Consider the following 18,336-nt stretch of genomic DNA (forward strand, 5'->3'; position numbering starts at 1 on the left):
TATTTGTTTACCCATTCTTGTATCCTTTTTCCTTACTTCAGACTTTATATTAGAGGTCAGTTCTTATACCTCTCGAGGGAATATTTAGGCCATGCTTGTGTCTTTTTGAGTCTTGCTGCTTCTTTTGTAGGATATTGTGTTAATCTAGGGTTTTACGGACTACACAGACTGGGGACCAATAATCTTTCAATGTTCCTAAAATGCTCTCATTCAGGGCAAAACCTAATTGATGTACTTCTGGTCTGTACTCTGCCTATTTCTGGGTTTCGCTCCAAATCACATACCTGTTGAACTGCCACAAGGTAGACTATTTTTTTTTTTGTCTTTTGGAGGGCAGAACAGCTTTTGTGTGTGTGTGTGTGTGTGTGTGTGTGTGTGTGTGTGTGTGTGTGTGTGTAAGTGTCTGAGCCTGGAACCGAACTCGGGTCCTCCTGACTCTGGGGCCAGCGCTTTGCTCACTGTGCCATCTATCTGCCCCTATGAGGTAGACTATTGCTGGACTCAGCAACCATCTTCCAGACAGAAGAGTGCTGATTCAGAGTGGTAGAACTGTAGGCTCTGCTTCAGTCTGGGCTGGCTTCCTACCTTGGTTATTCCTCTGCAGGCTTCAGACTGGGCTCGGTGGTTGGAACTGTGTGACCCTGCTCTGGGGTTAGAGCCACACTTCTGTACATGTTGCTCAGACAAAGGCTTCTAACCATTGCTTGCTGTGACTGACTATGACTCCTGATGCGGTTCTTCTCCTCATCCCACACTGTATTTATGACCCAGCACTGAGTAGTTAGTTGCAGAACTGCTAGTTAACACCTGTCCCTGCTTTTTGCATCAAGTTAGGCTTCTCGATACAGGTCTGGAGACTCTTATTACTATGGCACACAACAATGGACAGGCCCCCATTTAGTCCCCATGCTACAAGGTGACTGACGCATGGCATAAGCCCACCTAGCACATATCTCTCTATCTCTGTCTCCTTCTGTACACTGGGCTGGAAAAATAACTGAATTTCTGTTTTTGTTTTTTCTTGGATTTTCCAATCACGACTCTTTTACTGTGCATTTTTTAGATCTTTAAAGAGTGGTTGTGAGGGAGCTCTTGGTTGCAATCCTTCCTGCTGCTTTGCCATTTTGGCCAATCTCCTCTGAGTTTGTCTTTACTGTATTGTTAACCTAAAAAGCTTATAGCATACATTTTCTTCCTACGTCCAAAATAATATTTTAGACTCTTAATCTGCTGATCACATTTGGCAAGAAGGATCAGGTGATCCTATGAAGAATCAGCTAGATGGCACCCAAGTGACAAAATTAGAACCTGGGATGAAGTCAAGGTAGAAAGTGTTTTCTTGCATTTTTAAACTATTTCTCAAAGGACAGAAACTTTTCTAGAATGAGATTATAAGAGTCACAGTGCGAAGGGTGCCAGGTACTGAGAACCAAGAGTTGTTTTGCATACAGGACCTGAATCTGAATGCCATTTCTGCTAGCATAGTTCTGTGGCATTAAACTAAATCATTAAGCTCTCTGAACCTCAGTGTCTTCGTTTCTAAGATTTGTACTCATTCCTAAGCTATTGTGAAGACCAAATGAGATAATGTCTGTCAAGTACCTTGCAAACTTTGAAGTGCTATATAAATGTCAGTGTTACTGACATTTCTTTAAAAATCATTCCATTAATAAAAGTATCTTCCTCCAACAATTCAGGTTGACACCTAGGTTACTATGAGGTTAAATGACTCAACTGGGGTCACATAGCCAGCATGTGTGAAAAGCATGACTTGAACCTATATTTTCCTGATTCTAAGACTTTGTATATATGAGGACATTTTTTAAAATGAGTGTTTTAACTGCATGAAAAAGATCTAAGAAGGTATATATTCTACCTTTCTGGCACATTTTAGCCCCCTGCCCCCTACAATGCCTCCCCAGCCTCTAAACCTATGCCTCTTATAATAATGGGGAAAAATTTACTTGAGTAATATAGTGTTTGAAAATATCCATATCTTGAAAGATAGAGCAAAGTATACTTAACCTTTAGTATCTACATAATTAGGCATAATGAATAAGAAATATAAATTTTTGTTTATAAATTTGATTTAGGAAAATCAGGTTTGCCCAACTTCCCAAACCCTTGAGGAATATTTCCTAAGGAGGTCTTCCTTTCCCTACTTCCCAAAGTTACCTTTTTTATTTCTTTTGCCCATAATTAGCTCCTTTTGTAATTAATATTCACCCTTTTTCTTTCACTAATTTTTGAGTCTTAGAAGTTATATGACTGTTTACAAAACTAGAATCTTCATTTTAAACTATAGAAAATGATTAATGAAATAGGATCTACCCAGAATTATGAAACCTCCAACAAATATGATAGTTAAGAAACAGATAATCATACTTTTTCTCTCACTGAGATTCTTTGCATACTGATATTTATTGCTTTGTAAATAACAGAAGAACTGGATTCATGTCTGGGCCCAGTTATTACTATCTCTGTGACCTTGAACAAATAATTTAACCTCTGAGCTTCAATTTACCCATATAACAATATGTATATTATTAGTCTGGGAGAGCTGTTATGAGAAGTAAATAAGAAACTGATTGTTAATATGTATTGGTTTTAATAATTTCAAAAATACTAGACTTTTTCCATATAAAGATTATATTTTAGAAATGTAAAAATGTACTTCTTTTGTCTAAGAAAAATACTATTTAGCGTGCTTTCCCCTTCCAACTTATTAAAAATTATTAAAATTATTTTTATTATAATTAAAATTATTTTTTAAAGGGCAAAAAAGGCCAGATGAGATTTTGTGTTAATTTAAGCTCAGGGTTTATTAAGGCAATTCAAAATAAGACTTAATGATTTGAATATAAAGAAGGAATGATAGCAGCAATATGGTTCTTAATGTACTTTTGATTTGTCTTAAGAAATGTATTTTGAGGTTAGGAAATGTCTATTGAACCTATTTTTCTGTAATATAATTAATAAATTGGAGTAAGATATGCAGTAGACTAGACTTTAAATACTCAGTTTTCAGTTATCTGATTTTGTTTTCCTGCCTCTGGCCTTCTTTTGTGAGATAGAAGTTATGATGTATCTTGGAAAAAAAGGTTTTTTTTTAATTAAATTATTTATTTTTAGTTTTCGACACATACTTCCGTAAGTTTGAAATTTTCTCCCTCTCACTCCCACCTCCCTTTCCAACATGGCTTGCAATCTGATATGGGCTCTACACATACATTTCTATTAAACACATTTTCACATTAGTCATGTGGCACAGAAGAATTATAATGGATGGGAAAAACCATGAGAAAGAAAAAGAAAAGTCTGTTTCATTCAGCATTCTATATCCATAATTCTTTCTCTGGATGAGGCTGGCATTTTCCATCTTGTGTCCATTGGAATTGTTTTATGTCCTTGCATTGCTGAGAAGGGCTAAGTCTATCAAAATCAGTCCTCATTCACTGTGGCTGTTACTGTATACAATGTTCTCCTGGTTGTGCTCCCCTCGCTCAGCATGTTTATATGAGTCTTTCCATGTTTCTCTGAAGTCTGCTTGTTCATCTTTTCTTATAGCACAATAGTATTCCATTACATTCATTTACCTCAAGTTGTTTAGCCATTCCCCATTTGATGGGCATGCCCTCGATTTCTAGTTCTTGGCCACCACAAAAAGAGCTGCTATAAAGATTTTTGTACATGTGGGGTCCTTTCTCATTTTTATGATCTCTTTGGGGTAGTAATACTGGGTCAAAGGGTATGCACATTTTTATAGCCCTTTGGGCATAGTTCCAAATTGCTCTCCAGAATGACTGGATCAGCTCACAGCTCCACCAACAATGAATTATTGTTCCAATATTCCCACATCCTCTCCAACAGTTATCATTTTCCTGTTTTGCGATGTTACCCAATCTGATAGGTGTGATGTGGCACCTCAGAGTTGTTTTGACTTGCATCTCTCTAATCAATAGTGATTTAGAGCATTTTTTTCCTATGACTATAGATAGTTTTCATTTCTCCCTCTGAAAACTGTTCATATCCTTTGACCATGTATCATTTGGGGAATGACTTGTACTCTTGTAAATTTTTAAAATTAAATTTTTATTTTTAGTTTTCAGCATTCATTTCTATAAGTTACAACTTTTCTGGGTTTTTCTTTTTTAAAGACTTTTGATGTAACTGCTTCTTTGTTTTGCTTTTGCATTTATTACACATCCATTCTTATTTTATTCCTTTAATGAAAGAATGCACATATTTTGTTGTTATTCTGATTGTTGAAGCTGTTGCCATTTCTTATCTATTTTCTTGTCGGTATGATGGGGTTTTCTACATAGTAATTTTAATAAATACTTCGAGGCTAGAAGAGCAAGAGGCTGTTCTGTCTCAGCAAGGGCAGTGAGAGTCACATGGTGGGAGGACTTGTTACTGCTTCTATTTGCCATTGTTATCTTTGTTCCCGTCTTTTTCTCTTTCTTCCCAAGTCCCCAGCATATTCCCTTTCTTGGCAGATCCCCATCTCCCCCAGATCCTAATAAAATGGTAAATTTGTTTTCATTTGATTCTTAGGTATATTTTACATGCTGACTCCACATAAAAAGCAGGCAGAGCAATTCTGGGAGTTTAAGGACTTCTGGGACCAAATTGGTTGGTTTTAAATTTTTGCAAGTTAATATTATTTAATAAGGTTTAAGACTGTTCTTGACTTGTTTACAGATATTCCACCAACAAGTCAAGGTGTGGATCACAAGCAGGTCCAGAGAGAACTGGGAAATGTTGTTTTGCACCTTCATAATCCTACCATCCTTTCTTCTTCTTCAATTGAAGTTCATTGGACGGTAACTATTTTCTTTCTTTTCCACTTTTTCAGCTTCTTTTGAAAGCTGTATAAAATAGATTCGTTCATTATGAAGTAATATGGGAAAATACTCATACTTTCAAAAGCTTTTAAAAATTCAATCTCTTGCTAAGAGTAACTTGATTACATAACAGATTTATTTAGTCCCATAAGATGATTGTTAATGTTCTTGTTTTTCTGATTGTGTCCATCTCTTCATGATCTGATTTTGGGGTTTTCTTGGCAGAGTAGTTTCCCATGTCTTTATCTCACTCATTATACAGATGAGGAACTGAAGCAAACAGGGTCAAGTGACTTGCCCAGAGTCACATAGGTAGTAAATGTCTGAGGCTGGATTTGAACTCATGAAGATGAGTCTTCCTGATTCTAAGCCCACTCTGCCACCTAGTAGCTCATGGGATGACACATGGTAACTTTAAACACAGTAGAAATTTATTGATTGTTTCATAATATGTTGCAGCAGTAAACTTTAAATATTTCAGAATGAAAATTCTTAAAAAATTAACCTTGAAGATGTCACTTCTGAGAATCATTGTTCCAGATATATTTATAAAATCTTGACAAAGATTTTTGGTTTCATTTTCAACACAAAAAGATAATATTTTTAACTTATATCCCATATCCCCCAACTCTGTCATTGTTAATGTGTCTTAGTTTAAAAAGAATGTGCCCTTGCCATCAATTAAGAAATAATCTTTGAAGAGAAAAAAAAAATTTTGTTTAATTTTCACCCTGTTCCAAAGAAGCCAGGACAGGCTAGATTCAGGGTCCTCGCAATGACCTGTGCTGATTATGTGATCATGGGCAAGTGGGTTTACCTTCTCAGTGCCATAGACTGTAACTCAAAGACTCTATATTTATTTGTTTTGTGGTTTTATAATATTCATTTTTTGCTTTTTAAAGTTTTATTTATTTTATTCTGAAAGTAAGGAATAAAACGAGTATTTCTATAACCTAATAGAATATGGAAAACAAGATGACTGCATGTGAAACTGCAAATCTATTATATTACAACTTGCTATTCCTTTAAAATATATAATAAAGTTCTCATGAAACTTTCTTTTTGTTTTCATTCCCTTCATTATTTTTTAAAATTTGATTTCCAAATTCTCTTCCTCCCTTAGCTCCTCCCTTACTCACTGAGAAGGCAAGTGATTTGATACCCATTACACATGTGGAGGCATGTAAAATATTTACTCATTAGCCATGTTGCCCAAAAAGGGAGGGAGAAAGAAAAATAAAATGAAAAAATTATGCTTGAATCTGTTACAGCTCAGAGTTATCAGTTCTTTCTCTGAATGTGGATAGTATTTTTCATCATGATTCCTTTGGAAATGTCCTGGATCTCTGTATTCATCATAGTAGTTAAGTCTTTCACAGTTGATCATCTTTAAAATATTAATATTACTGTGTACAATGTTCTAGTGCTTCTGCTCACTTCACTTTCCATCAGTTTATGTCACTTTCCCCAGGTTTTTCTGAAACCATCCTCATTATTTCTTCTAGCATAATAATATCCTATCACATTCATATACAACAGCTTGTTCAGCCATTCCCTAATTGATGGACATTCCTTCAATTTCCAATTCTTTTTTACCACGGTGTATAACCGTCTAGCCCCAAAACTCATACAAGAAAATGTTGACCTGCCTTGTAGTTTCCTTATCTGTAATCCACTATATCAGTGAAATCACAGGCCCTTCCGTTAACAAGTACCATGTGCCAGATGATAAACAATGGGGAAAACAAACAAAAAAGAGTCGTGTGCTTCAAGGAGCTTCTGTTCTCACGAAGAAGACAACATCCAAACAGATTTGTATGTACAAGATATAAAAAGTGTAAATGGCATATAATCTCAAAGGAAGGACGCTAACATTGGAGGAGGGTGGAGAGGGGAACAGGGTGGCAAAGAACTGACTCTTATAGAAAATGGGATTGAACCCAGGTCTGGAAATAAACCAGGAAGCAGAGATGAGGGAGGAGAGCGTTCCAGGGATGGGAACAGACAGTAGTAGAAAGGCATGGAATGGATGGACTATTGTGTGAGGAACAGAAAGAAGACTAGTTAGAGTCTATGGAGGGAAATAAAGTTTAAAAAGTGGAGAAGTTAGGCAAGTTGCAGGTTTTGAGGGGTTTAAAATGTCAAAGAGCATTTTATATATGATCTTAGACATAGGGGGCATCGCTTGCTGTTTCTTGAGTTGAGGGGTGGTATATACCACAATTGGGTAGCTGCTTGAGGTGATGAGGACCTCTACCAGGGAGGAGGCTATGTGTGAGAGGACAAAGGAGACATATTCCACAGATGTTGTGAAGATGGAAATGACAAGTCTTGACAAAAGATAGAATGTGTGGGGTGAATGTGAGTGTGGAGTCAAGTATGAGGCCAAGGTTATGAGTCTGGGCAATTGAGAGGATGGTGGGACCCTCAGGGAAGTTTAGATAGGGGAAGGGTTTGAAGACAACACATAATAAATTCTGTTTTGGACAGATTGAGTTTGAAACATAGGATATCCAATTAGAGATTATCGAAAAAGTAGTTGGTGATGTGAAATATATATAGATATATAGAATTGGATATATAGATCTGAGTAAAAATGATAATTGAAGTCCTTAGGAGTGGAAGAGGTCATCAAGTAAAGTAATGTAGGGAACACAGTTGGGATAGAGTGTTGTTTTTGTTTTTTGGAGGGGGAAGGGGTTAAGTGACTTGCCCAAGGTCACACGGCTAGCAAGTATTAAATGCCTGAGGTCAGATTTGAACTCAGGTCCTTTTGGCTCCAGGGCCGATTCTCTGTTCAATGGGCCACCCAGCCGCCTCTGGGATAGGGTTTTGAAGGGGATGCCCATGATTAGTCAGCATAACCTGGAAAAGAGGGTGAGGAGACGTAGTCAGAAATGTAAAATGAGAATCAGGACACAAGCATCTTGAGAGAAGAGAAGAGCCAGCCTAAGAGGGTGTTTCACTAAGTCTACAGAAAAGTCAAGAAGGATGAGGACGGAGAAAAGGACACTAAATTTGGCAATCAAGAGATCATTGGTAGCTTTGGAAATAGGAGTTTCAGTTAAATTACAGAGGGTTTAGAATCAAGTGAGAGGAGAGGAAAGGAGGCACCTAATACACAGAACTTTCTCAAGGAGGTGAGCTGAGAAGAGGAGAGATACAGGATGACGGCCAGCCAGGATCTAGCGAGGTTTTTGTGTTTGGTCTGGTTTTTAGGATATAGGACATGGGTGAGTTTTTAGGCAGCAGGGGAGAAGCCATCAGATAGGGATAGTTTGAAGACTAGAGAGAGTGGTGATAATACAATAGTCAATCAATTGGAGAAGATGAGAATAGATGGGATCGTGGGTGCCTGCTGATTGATTTGCCTGAGCCACTTGTTCATGTGAGATAAGGGAAAAGTGGGAAATAGTGAGAGATGTCTGAGTGATGTGAGAAGAGTAAAGGGAGCATGGCGGTGAATTCTTGGTAAATGGCCACAGTTTTTTCAGTGACACAGCAAGGTCCTCATTCAGGTGGGTTGGGGGAAGCTTGAGGAAGAATTTAAAAGTTTAGGATGGCAGATCACTTAGGAAGGTGTAGAAGAAATTCCCTCCTGCAGTAGAGCCTGGTGGAGATTATCTGACAGATTTGTACTGGACCTAGTCAGAATGGTTTGTTGTTATTATCTAACTTCATTCAACAATATATGAATAACAGCAAGGGATTCAAGTGTAGAGAATAGTCTAGAGTTAAAGGAGATAATTTATCAAGGTGTCGAGAGAGGGAATCTAGGAGAAGAATGTAGCTGGTTTATAGATAATGGCTTGTTAAAGAACCGAAGGTTGAAGGGACTGGAGATCACATTTAGAAGGAAAAATTTAGATTAGGTATCATAGGGCACAAAAGATGAAATAATGAAAGATTATAATAAGATAACAGAAGTCTGAAGTTCTTGAATATGAAGGAGAGACTCTTGTGGATGAAAGATCCACAAGTGTGATCCTTTGTGTTTGCAGCTGACGTGGAGTGGAGGAGCAGGTAAAGGGAATTGAATAGACGGAGAAATTAGAAAGTTAGTAGCTGAGAGTATAAGTGTATGGTGAAAGTGCCTTATAAGAGGGCACGCTATGAGGAGGAATGTAAAGCTATGAACCAGGCACTGAACTCATTGGAGGAAGAAGAACAAGGTCTCAACTGTCAATAAATGATGGTCCAGGCCTTATCCTTTTCCAAGTTTTAAACAAAATTCAAATATAATTCAATTTCTTTTCTCTTTTTTTATAACAAATATTCTTTATAGGAAATATAGCAATTTGGTTGAACTCATGTTCACATTCTTTTCTTTTTGCAACGTGAAACCTTTATCGTATATTTCACTGGAAAAGAACATAATGCTAATTGATATTTTTACAATTTTTATAGGTGGACCAGCAGTCTCAGTATATTCAAGGATATAAAATTCTCTACAGGCCTTCTGGTGCTAGCCATGGAGACTCTGAGTGGCTAATATTTGAAGTTAGAACTCCAACAAAAAATAGCATTGTTATCCCAGAACTCAAAAAGGGAGTAAACTATGAAATTAAGGCTCGGCCTTTTTTTAATGAATTTCAAGGAGCAGATAGTGAAATCAAATTTGCAAAAACCCTCGAAGAAGGTAAGTATAGTTGGTTTCCATTTATTATGGTATGTTCACTAGGTATTGTTATTTTAATTGAAATTAAAGCACTTTTTTTTTTTGGAAAGGGGAAGGTAGGGCAGTTGGGGTTAAGTGACTTGCCCAAGATCACACGGCTAGTTTTGTGTTAAATGTCTGAGGCCATATTTGAACGCAGGTCCTCCTGAATCCAGGACTGGTGCTCTGTTCACTGCACCCCTAGCCTCCCTTAAAGTACGTTTTAAAGCTGATCATACTATTGAACAGTTTTTAAATTAAAATACATTCAGTTGGGAAAGATGAGAGAAGTTGACCCAGAGAAAAATAAAATGCCATAGTGACAAATGAAGTTTGCAAACACATGAACATATATGAAAAATATATCGACATGTTATATAATGGCATAAAGAAAGGACATTCGAACATTTCATGTCCAGATATCAATCACTACATTTTAGGATATGTTTGCTTTTTAAAAAATATATAATTAAGCCCTCTTTATCTATTTTATCTTGTTTTGCGTGAACCTCATATAAGAATAACTTGGTTTACTTTAAACTTAATTTCTAGTGAAATGTTTTAATTCTTTATATTTCCTTTTTTGTGAAGTTTCCAAATTAACTAAAGACTTTGAATTAAAAAAAATTGTTAAAATATGAGTCTTTTTTCTCTTATCCTAAAAATTATTTGCATGAAGTTTGGATGTAAGTTCTGAAAACTTAATTTAGGGATCACTTCATATTAGAAACATCAATGACTTCTTGAGGAGAGTAAAAAACGAAAGTTTTAATAACTGTGAGAGACCTAATACATAACCTGAAAAATATGAAGGAAGGAAAATGGAAAAATATATGCTTGAATATAAAAATTTGATGAACATTCTAGTGAAGAGATTTGGACCTTTTTGATATAGTGTTTTAAAATATAAAATGTTTTCTTTTTCTTTTAAAATTATATTTATCGTTTTGCCTAGTTATTAGTAAGAATTGCTTTGGACTATGAATCAATGTGACCTTAACCATCTGGTCTGTCATATAATCTGAAATATTTCTAACTTTTCCTGGGAGAATGAAAAGGGGATCCAGGGAAGAGGAAGTGTGAATTTCTCCTGACTTCTTTGGGGAAATAATTTTATTTGGTCGGGGAAAACTAAAATGGTTATGGTTGAGGAAACCAGATTCTATAAGTCACATTCTAACCTTCTTTAAAGACTGACAAGCCCTCAACAGTTTGAGCAATGTTTAGACACAAGGGAATTGATTTAAAGCTTAATGACACAATGTCATGATATGTGTATATGTGTACATGCTTACAGACTGTATGCCTCTCAGTCACTGTGGATTTGATTTTTAAATATCCCTAAAGAAACTATGTGTGCATGTATGTGGATGAGTGTGTGCACGCACACGCACAGACACTCATGCACACACACACATAATTTTTTTTCTTTATTTAAACAGCACCAAGTGCCCCACCCCAGAGTGTGACAATATCAAAGAATGATGGAAATGGCACTGCAATTCTGGTAACTTGGCAGCCCCCCCCAGAAGATACCCAAAATGGACTGGTCCAAGAGTATAAGGTAACACACTTGTTCGCTGAAAGAGACAGAAAAGCAGATTAACTTGTTTGTGGATACTTGGCTCCATCTGCTGGTACAAAGAAATATGTGTAAAATGAAGTTTCACATTTACTCAATAATTCTTTATGGAGATCACACTATAAAATTTTTCAAGGTCAAATAATTGAAAATCACAAATCCTCCCCCCCCCAAAAAAATATTTTTTTTGAAAAGGAAAGTTTGTATATTTGAAAAACAGAAGAGGGAATCAAATTTCATAGATACAGCTGTTACAAAATATTCATTATCTTTCCTCAAAAATCTCTCCTTCTTCCAAATGTCTCGATTTCTTTTGTGTGCACTATCACCCCAGTATTATAGTCATGTAAGCTTACAAATTATGAGTAATCCTTAGTTCTGCATTGTAGAGTTTTTAAAAAATTATTTAAATAATGACATTTTTCTTAAAACAGTTTTCTGAAAACTACAATTACACTTTCAGGTGAAATCATGCAGTGATTAACATTTTCTATTACATGAATTACTTTTATATATGATATGTTTCCTAATATTTAAGATAAACTTAGCTAAAATTAATATTTGTCTTCCACAGTCAACGACTTTGAAAGCGAGATGGTTCTAGAATCATAGGATCTAGGATCATGATTCTGCTACTTATTACCTCTTTGATCTTGGGAATTTCATCTTCCCCCTTTAGGCCTCAATTTCCTCATCTTTAAAATAAGGGAGTTGAATTAGGTAACTTCTGAGACCTATAACTATAATTTATACACTTAGTAAATGTTTTTAAGAATACAGATTTGCAGTAATGATTGAAGTGGAAAATCAGAAAATATTAATCAGTAGAAAATAATAAATTAATACAAAGTTAGGCCTGGAAGGAACTTTTGAAATTACTTAATAATTCTGTCAATTTACAGATAGCAGAACAGGCTCAAAAGAAATTAAGTGACTTGCCCAAGGTCACAGAGCTAGGACATTCTAGAACCATAACTAAAACCCTAGTGTGCCTTATTTCCCCCGAGATTTATGATTAGTTGATTGTTTCTTCAGATGAATATCATTATTATTCCACTATACTGGGATTCCTCTAACAATCTGTAATTAATATTCTTTTGTTTAAACTTTTATTTTTTAAATGTTAAAATACATATTAATATATTTAACTGCTTCAATAAATGAAAGAGACCAAAAATAATAGAACCTTTGATAATTCATAATTTTAGTGACCTCATTCTTTAAAATAATCACTTGGACTAAGGAAAAAGATGGTTCCTTTACTTCCTGTAAAGTCTTTCAGCTTTGTGATATCTATTATTATTGTACAATACTAGAGTCACTATTTTTTTTTTTTTTGCCTTTTGGAGGGCAGTTGGAGTTAAGTCACTTGCCCAGGGTTACACAGCAATTTTTTTTTTGTGTGTGTGTGTGGGTGGTAAGTGTCTGAGGTTGGATCCAAACTCGGGTCCTCCTGACTCCGGGGCCAGCGCTTTACTCACTGCACCACCTATCCGCCCCCTCTAGAGTCACTATTGATTCATTATAAAGACTCATTGAATACCCTCATCTCTCTCTACATCCCCCATCATCAGTAACTTACATACTACCCTGAGCCCTATGAAATGAGAAGACATTAGAGTCTGTGACTATTTTCTTATTTAATGTGAGAATTACTACTCCAGAGCTTTAATTATCACCTGAACTGAAGTAAAAGAAAGGCCTTGTTAGGAAACCCAGATGTATCTAGGCCATTGGTCTGTTCTGAAGACAGGGCAATTGGGAGGGGATTTATTAGCAGGAAGATATGACTTTTTCCATTTTATTATATTCAAATATTTATTATGACCTTAACATCAAAAGCATTCCACTAGACAAAACATATCATTCTGATTGTATATAAAGCTGTGAACATTAATATAGCTTATCTTTTTTTAAATGTATTAAATGTAACATGATAGTAACAAAACATCCCTGGTTTTCTTTGCCCTGTCTAAGCTTTCTTCTGCTATTTTCTTTGTACATTTTTTTCATTGATGCTTATTTTTTAATTTGCATTCCAATCTCTTTTCACCAAGTTCTCCCCTAGAGAAGCCCTTTATAACATATATAGTGAACCAGACCAATCAACATAATTTTTTTCTATGACAACACATCTCATTCTGCACCTCTTGTCCATACCTCTTAAGAGATGGGAAACATTGATCACTGCACTGATCATAGTTCTGAAGTCTTTCAAAATTGTTTTCCTTTGCATTATTGTGGTCATTGCTTGAAGACTAAGCACATAATAATACTTGTCAATGGCTTGATCAATAATTTCAGGGGCAATCTGCCAGAGAAAACAAGAGGGTATGGGATTGAGTGTACAAACACAGAGAGATTAAAATTACCCTTGGTGAGGAATAGGTTTGCCTCTTCATCTAAGATTAGAGTAAAAGAGAAAAGAATGAAAGATGATTTCAAGGATTTTGAGATGTAGAGTGGGAAAGAAAGAACTCATGGTGAATGGCTGCTTTTTTCTCTGCAAAGTAATGGTCTCTGTGGGGAGTATGATAGAGAGTCAAGTAGGGAAGTGTTAAATAATGGAATAAAAAGAGGTTCAGAATCTCTGCTTTTAAGTGCATATTCACACTTTTCAAGTTTATTTCCAAGCTGTTCAGGGGCAAGATGCTATGGTTCAGTCAATGGAAAATGGTACTTTAATAATCTCATTTTCTCTTAGCAAGGAAGAAAAATTTTTTTTTGAGATTTAAAGTGAGATGATGTCTCAGCTCTCAAATAAAATAGTGTAATTTAGGCATTCCACCCCTCTTCCAAGGAATGCAAAAGGGTAGAGATCTCTTAACTTCATGGTCAATTTAAAATAATAAAGTGCCTTTCATATTCTGATTGGTACAAAATCAGTTTATAATTTAGTTTCAGCTGTGTAATATAATCGGAAAAAATATTCACAAAGCAGTCTTTATTTCAAATCAGTCAGACCTTGAAAGAAAGAGCTAAATTTATGCATTCGACGCACATTAAGAAAACGTTAACTTTGGAAGACCAAGTGATCTTTAAAAACAAAAGAAATTATACAAGTAATGATGGATTCTAATTCATCCACTTATTTTAGACAGCAGCATCCATTAAGCTTATGCATTCTTACATGTGCCAGAAAACAGAGTTTTTCACCACTTCACATTCCATTATGTGCAATAAAAAGTTCTACAGATGATAATTTTCTATGTATCACTTTCTTCCTTGGAACCAAATCATAATATCATTAAAGAACATGTCAGCATTTTTAGCATTCTTTAAAAACAAACAAAAGAATTGAATTCAATTTAATTATTGAAATTCAATAATTTTGAATTTTCTGTGATAAATAGTAATTTTCTGAAACCATGTAATTTCCCAATCCAGACATTAAAGACAAACTATTTGCAAATGTGCAAAAATTTGTTTCAGCTGTAAATTTTTTTTTCCACCAAACATATCTCTTACCTGTTCTTTTAAATCTGTGCTTTTGATAGCTAAAGTTATGCCCCTGTATAATTTAATGACCAATGGTGGTAACATTCTCTTATTGCTAATTAATCTGGCTGTAGCAGAGACTAGATAAAGATCTTAGAATGATTATTTCATGGTTACTATATTAGAAACTTTTTTCATTGAAATTTATATCAGTGTTATTAAACATAGTTATTTCAGATCCTGGGCTTTAACTGGTTCAGTTAAATTGAGTACATGTAGAAGTGACTTTTTCTGATAAAGTCCTTTTCAAATGATTCATCATGACATTGGAAGGGACCCTGTGTTCTTAAATATCATGCCTGAAGAACCCAGGCCTTGCCAGGTCCCAACAGGGTTAAAGGACTTGGAAAGGAGGTACAAAAGCAACAATTGCCTGTCATCTGCCAAGATCACGGATGCCATTCACCAGAGAACTGGCATGAAACTCAGTAGTAAGGATTGAAGTGCACTGTCCACAAAGATGGAATCATAGATGCTGCAAAAAGGGGTGTTATCGTTTAATGAAAAGCATCCATAGTGTTATCATCCTCAGCACAAAGATTAGTGTCTCATCATGGTCTTGGGAGGCCAGTGTTAGAACCGCTGTCACTACTCTCCCCATCAGTGCCACCACCACTGATAATTCTGTTTATCTACATGTACATGTAGACACAGACACATGTATATTTATGTAATCTGTATGCATTATGTATATATGTGTCAGTATGTATATACATGTGTATAAATATATGTTTGTATACACACATATATGTATAGTCTCTGCTACCACCTTATGGCACTGCATACATAGGTGTGTATATACATATATGTGCATATATTTAAATATTGTATGGTATTTAGAGCTGGAAGATGATCTTAGAGATTTTTTATTCTGCCCTGCTCATTTTATATTTAAGAACTTGACACTCAAGGAGAGAAGAAATGACTTGGCAGTGGTTCTGCAGCTAGTAAGTGCTAGGGTGTACTGCTGTTTGAAGTGGGAAGCTATCACACATGATGCTCACTTTTCCATAAGCATCTTAAAGCAAGCATTGATGCCGTTCTTACACGTTAGATTAATGGTGGGAAGCCTGGGACCATCTCCCTTTGAGGATTTTCTACCTTGCTGAGATCTACACAAATTGACACTTACTATCTTCCTGCAGGTTTGGTGCCTGGGCAATGAAAGCCGATACCACATAAACAAGACCGTGGATGGTTCTACCTTTTCTGTGATCATACCATCCTTAGTTCCTGGTGTTCGATACAGTGTAGAAGTAGCAGCCACCACAGGAGCAGGGTCTGGCGTGAGAAGCGAGCCACAATTCATCCAGCTAGGTAAGCCCCCGTTGTTAAAAATATTTGAAAATTCATCTTTATGTATTTTGCCCTGTTTTTAGTTTTATGAAACCATATACATTTTTAGGTGGAGTAAAACAGAGGACATATCTGTTTTTTAAATTAAATCCTATTTTTTAATTAATGACATATTTTCTTTTCCTCACTGGAGAAAAAAGCCCTTAAAACAAATATTCATAGTCAAGCCAAGCAAATTCCCCCACTGGCAATGTCCAAAATGTGGCTTATTCTGCATATTCAGTCTGGTCACTTCTCTGTCGTGAGGTCATCACTGGTCCTACACAGGTTGTTGGCGTGACATGATATTTAAAATACTAGCATTAGTAATTTACTTATTAGACTAATCTGATTTAGAAAAATTTCAAAATCAATTAGAGTACAGAGTTATGGGGTTAATATAATGTTACAAATGAGAGATTTCCTGCCATATTGGTTCCCAATAAAAAAGAAAACCCAAGTGACAGTATTATTAGGGTTATTATAGAGGCCACTGGTATTATTGTGATGTAAATGACAAATTTTATACAGTTAGCCATTTCTAAAGCTAAAATTGCATTGATTTTCCAAGTAAGCACCATCCAAATACATATTATAATATATATAATATAAATGATACATACTATAATGTACATATTACATGTATATATATACATATTATACAATATACATATTATAAGTTTTACATTTAGAATTGAATTTTTTGTTCATTCATAGCCATCAAAGCAATAAAATAGCTATGTAATAACAAATCAGGGCAAATTAGGTTTTTGCTTTAAACAACATTAATATATCCTTCAGTGTTAGTGGTCTTTTGCTTTATCAAGTATGTTTAAGTTTAATTATATGGATGGCTTTTTTTTCTAAATTAAACTAGACTATTCAAATAAATTTTAAATCCAAATAAATTTTTGGATCAGAAATTATCATTGAGTGGAATTATACTTGGCTTGCCTATTTCTGTCCTGAAAGAAATTAAATAGAATTTTTGTACCCATTCACCTAGAACTAGAGTAAGAATTCACTAAGGTTTCCAGTTTTTGTGATTCTCTTTTCTAAATAGAGAGTAATCCCATTTAAGATTGGGGGAGCTTGGAATAGGGACAGAATTAGATTTTCTTTTACCCATTGTTTCAAATGTTCCAAATTCTAGTACTAATAAAAGCAAATATTCAGATGTCAGGATGTGTTATATGTAATTCATACGTGTCTGTCAGAGCAATCAGAAATGTTTTATTAAAACATTAGAAAAACTATTCTAAACAATTAATATTTCTGAAAAGTTTAATTTCTCCCTCAAATAGATCTCTGATTGCATTAATTTGGGAGTTGCTTCCAAGAATCACTGAATCCCATAGTTGGAGAGTTAGAAGGGACCTCTGTTGGCCACATAGTCTGACCCATAGACAAAGTGATTCCCTACTCTTAACATACCTGAGAAGTGATTGTATAAAACTATGTTTGAAGACCTCTAGGGTCAACAGTCTTGAAACAGGTTATTTCACTTTTTGACAGCTTTAATTGTTGGCAAGTTTTTCCTTCGTGGCATCCATCCCATTGTTCCTCATTCTGTCCTTTGAACTAAACGCATTGAAAAGTCCGATTCCTCCGTCACATACTTGACGAACTCTATCATGTCCCCTGAGTCTTCTCTTCTTCATGCTAAAGATGTCCGGTTCCTTCAAGCACTTAACATGAGACATTGACTCAAGGTCCTTCGCTGTCCTGGTTATCCTCTGGAAACGCTTCAGTTTATTAATATCCCTGTTGAACCGTAGTTCCCAAAACTTACGCATCGCTCCAGATGAGGCCCGATAAGAACAGAGAAGAACAATCATCTTTCTGTTCCTGATAACTCTGTCCTTTTTGATGAAGCCTCAAACTGAATTAGATTTTTTTCTCTGACACATCATACTTCTAACCTAAATCCCCTGGATGACTTTCAGAACAACTGTTTTCTAAATATTCTTGCTTCATCTTGTACTTAGGAACTTTTTGTGGGTTTTTTTCATACCCAAGTACAAAACTTTACATTTATCCACATTGAATTCGATCTTATTAGATTCAGCTCAGTGTTCTAGGCAGTCAAGATCCTTTTGGATTCTAGCTCTGTCATCCAGTGAGTTACATATATCTTGCAGTTTTATGTCATCTGAAAATTTGTTAAGGATAGCATCTATGACTTTTTCTAATTCATTGATAAAAAATTCTAAATAGCACCAGGATCAAGCTCAACAGACAATAAACACAGTGATCTCTTATAATTAATTCTCTACATCTTTCATTGAATTATGAAATGGTGCAAAAATGTTTCTCATTGGGGCGGCCAGGTAGCACAGCGAGTAAGAGCACCGGCTCCCGTGTTGAGAAGACCTGGAGATCGAATCCCGGGCTCAGACACTTAGCACCCACCCAGA

General features: G+C 35.5%; 1 protein-coding gene across 2 annotated transcripts in view; it reads left to right on the top strand.

Annotated features, from left to right (window-relative positions):
• The window catches only part of ROBO1 (roundabout guidance receptor 1), a 210,131-nt gene that overhangs the window by 124,406 nt on the left and 67,389 nt on the right, over positions 1-18,336 (top strand). For both annotated transcript variants that reach the window (XM_069100504.1, XM_069100505.1), the window contains exons 11-14: positions 4,705-4,826; positions 9,255-9,486; positions 10,947-11,068; positions 15,730-15,901. In XM_069100504.1, the coding sequence (XP_068956605.1) occupies positions 4,705-4,826; positions 9,255-9,486; positions 10,947-11,068; positions 15,730-15,901 (648 nt within the window). The remainder of the gene's footprint in view (positions 1-4,704; positions 4,827-9,254; positions 9,487-10,946; positions 11,069-15,729; positions 15,902-18,336) is intronic.

Source organism: Petaurus breviceps, unplaced genomic scaffold (genome assembly GCF_028583685.1).
Source record: "Petaurus breviceps papuanus isolate PSGF00001 unplaced genomic scaffold, PetGlider_PUasm1.0 419, whole genome shotgun sequence".
Taxonomy (NCBI): Eukaryota; Metazoa; Chordata; class Mammalia; order Diprotodontia; family Petauridae; genus Petaurus; species Petaurus breviceps.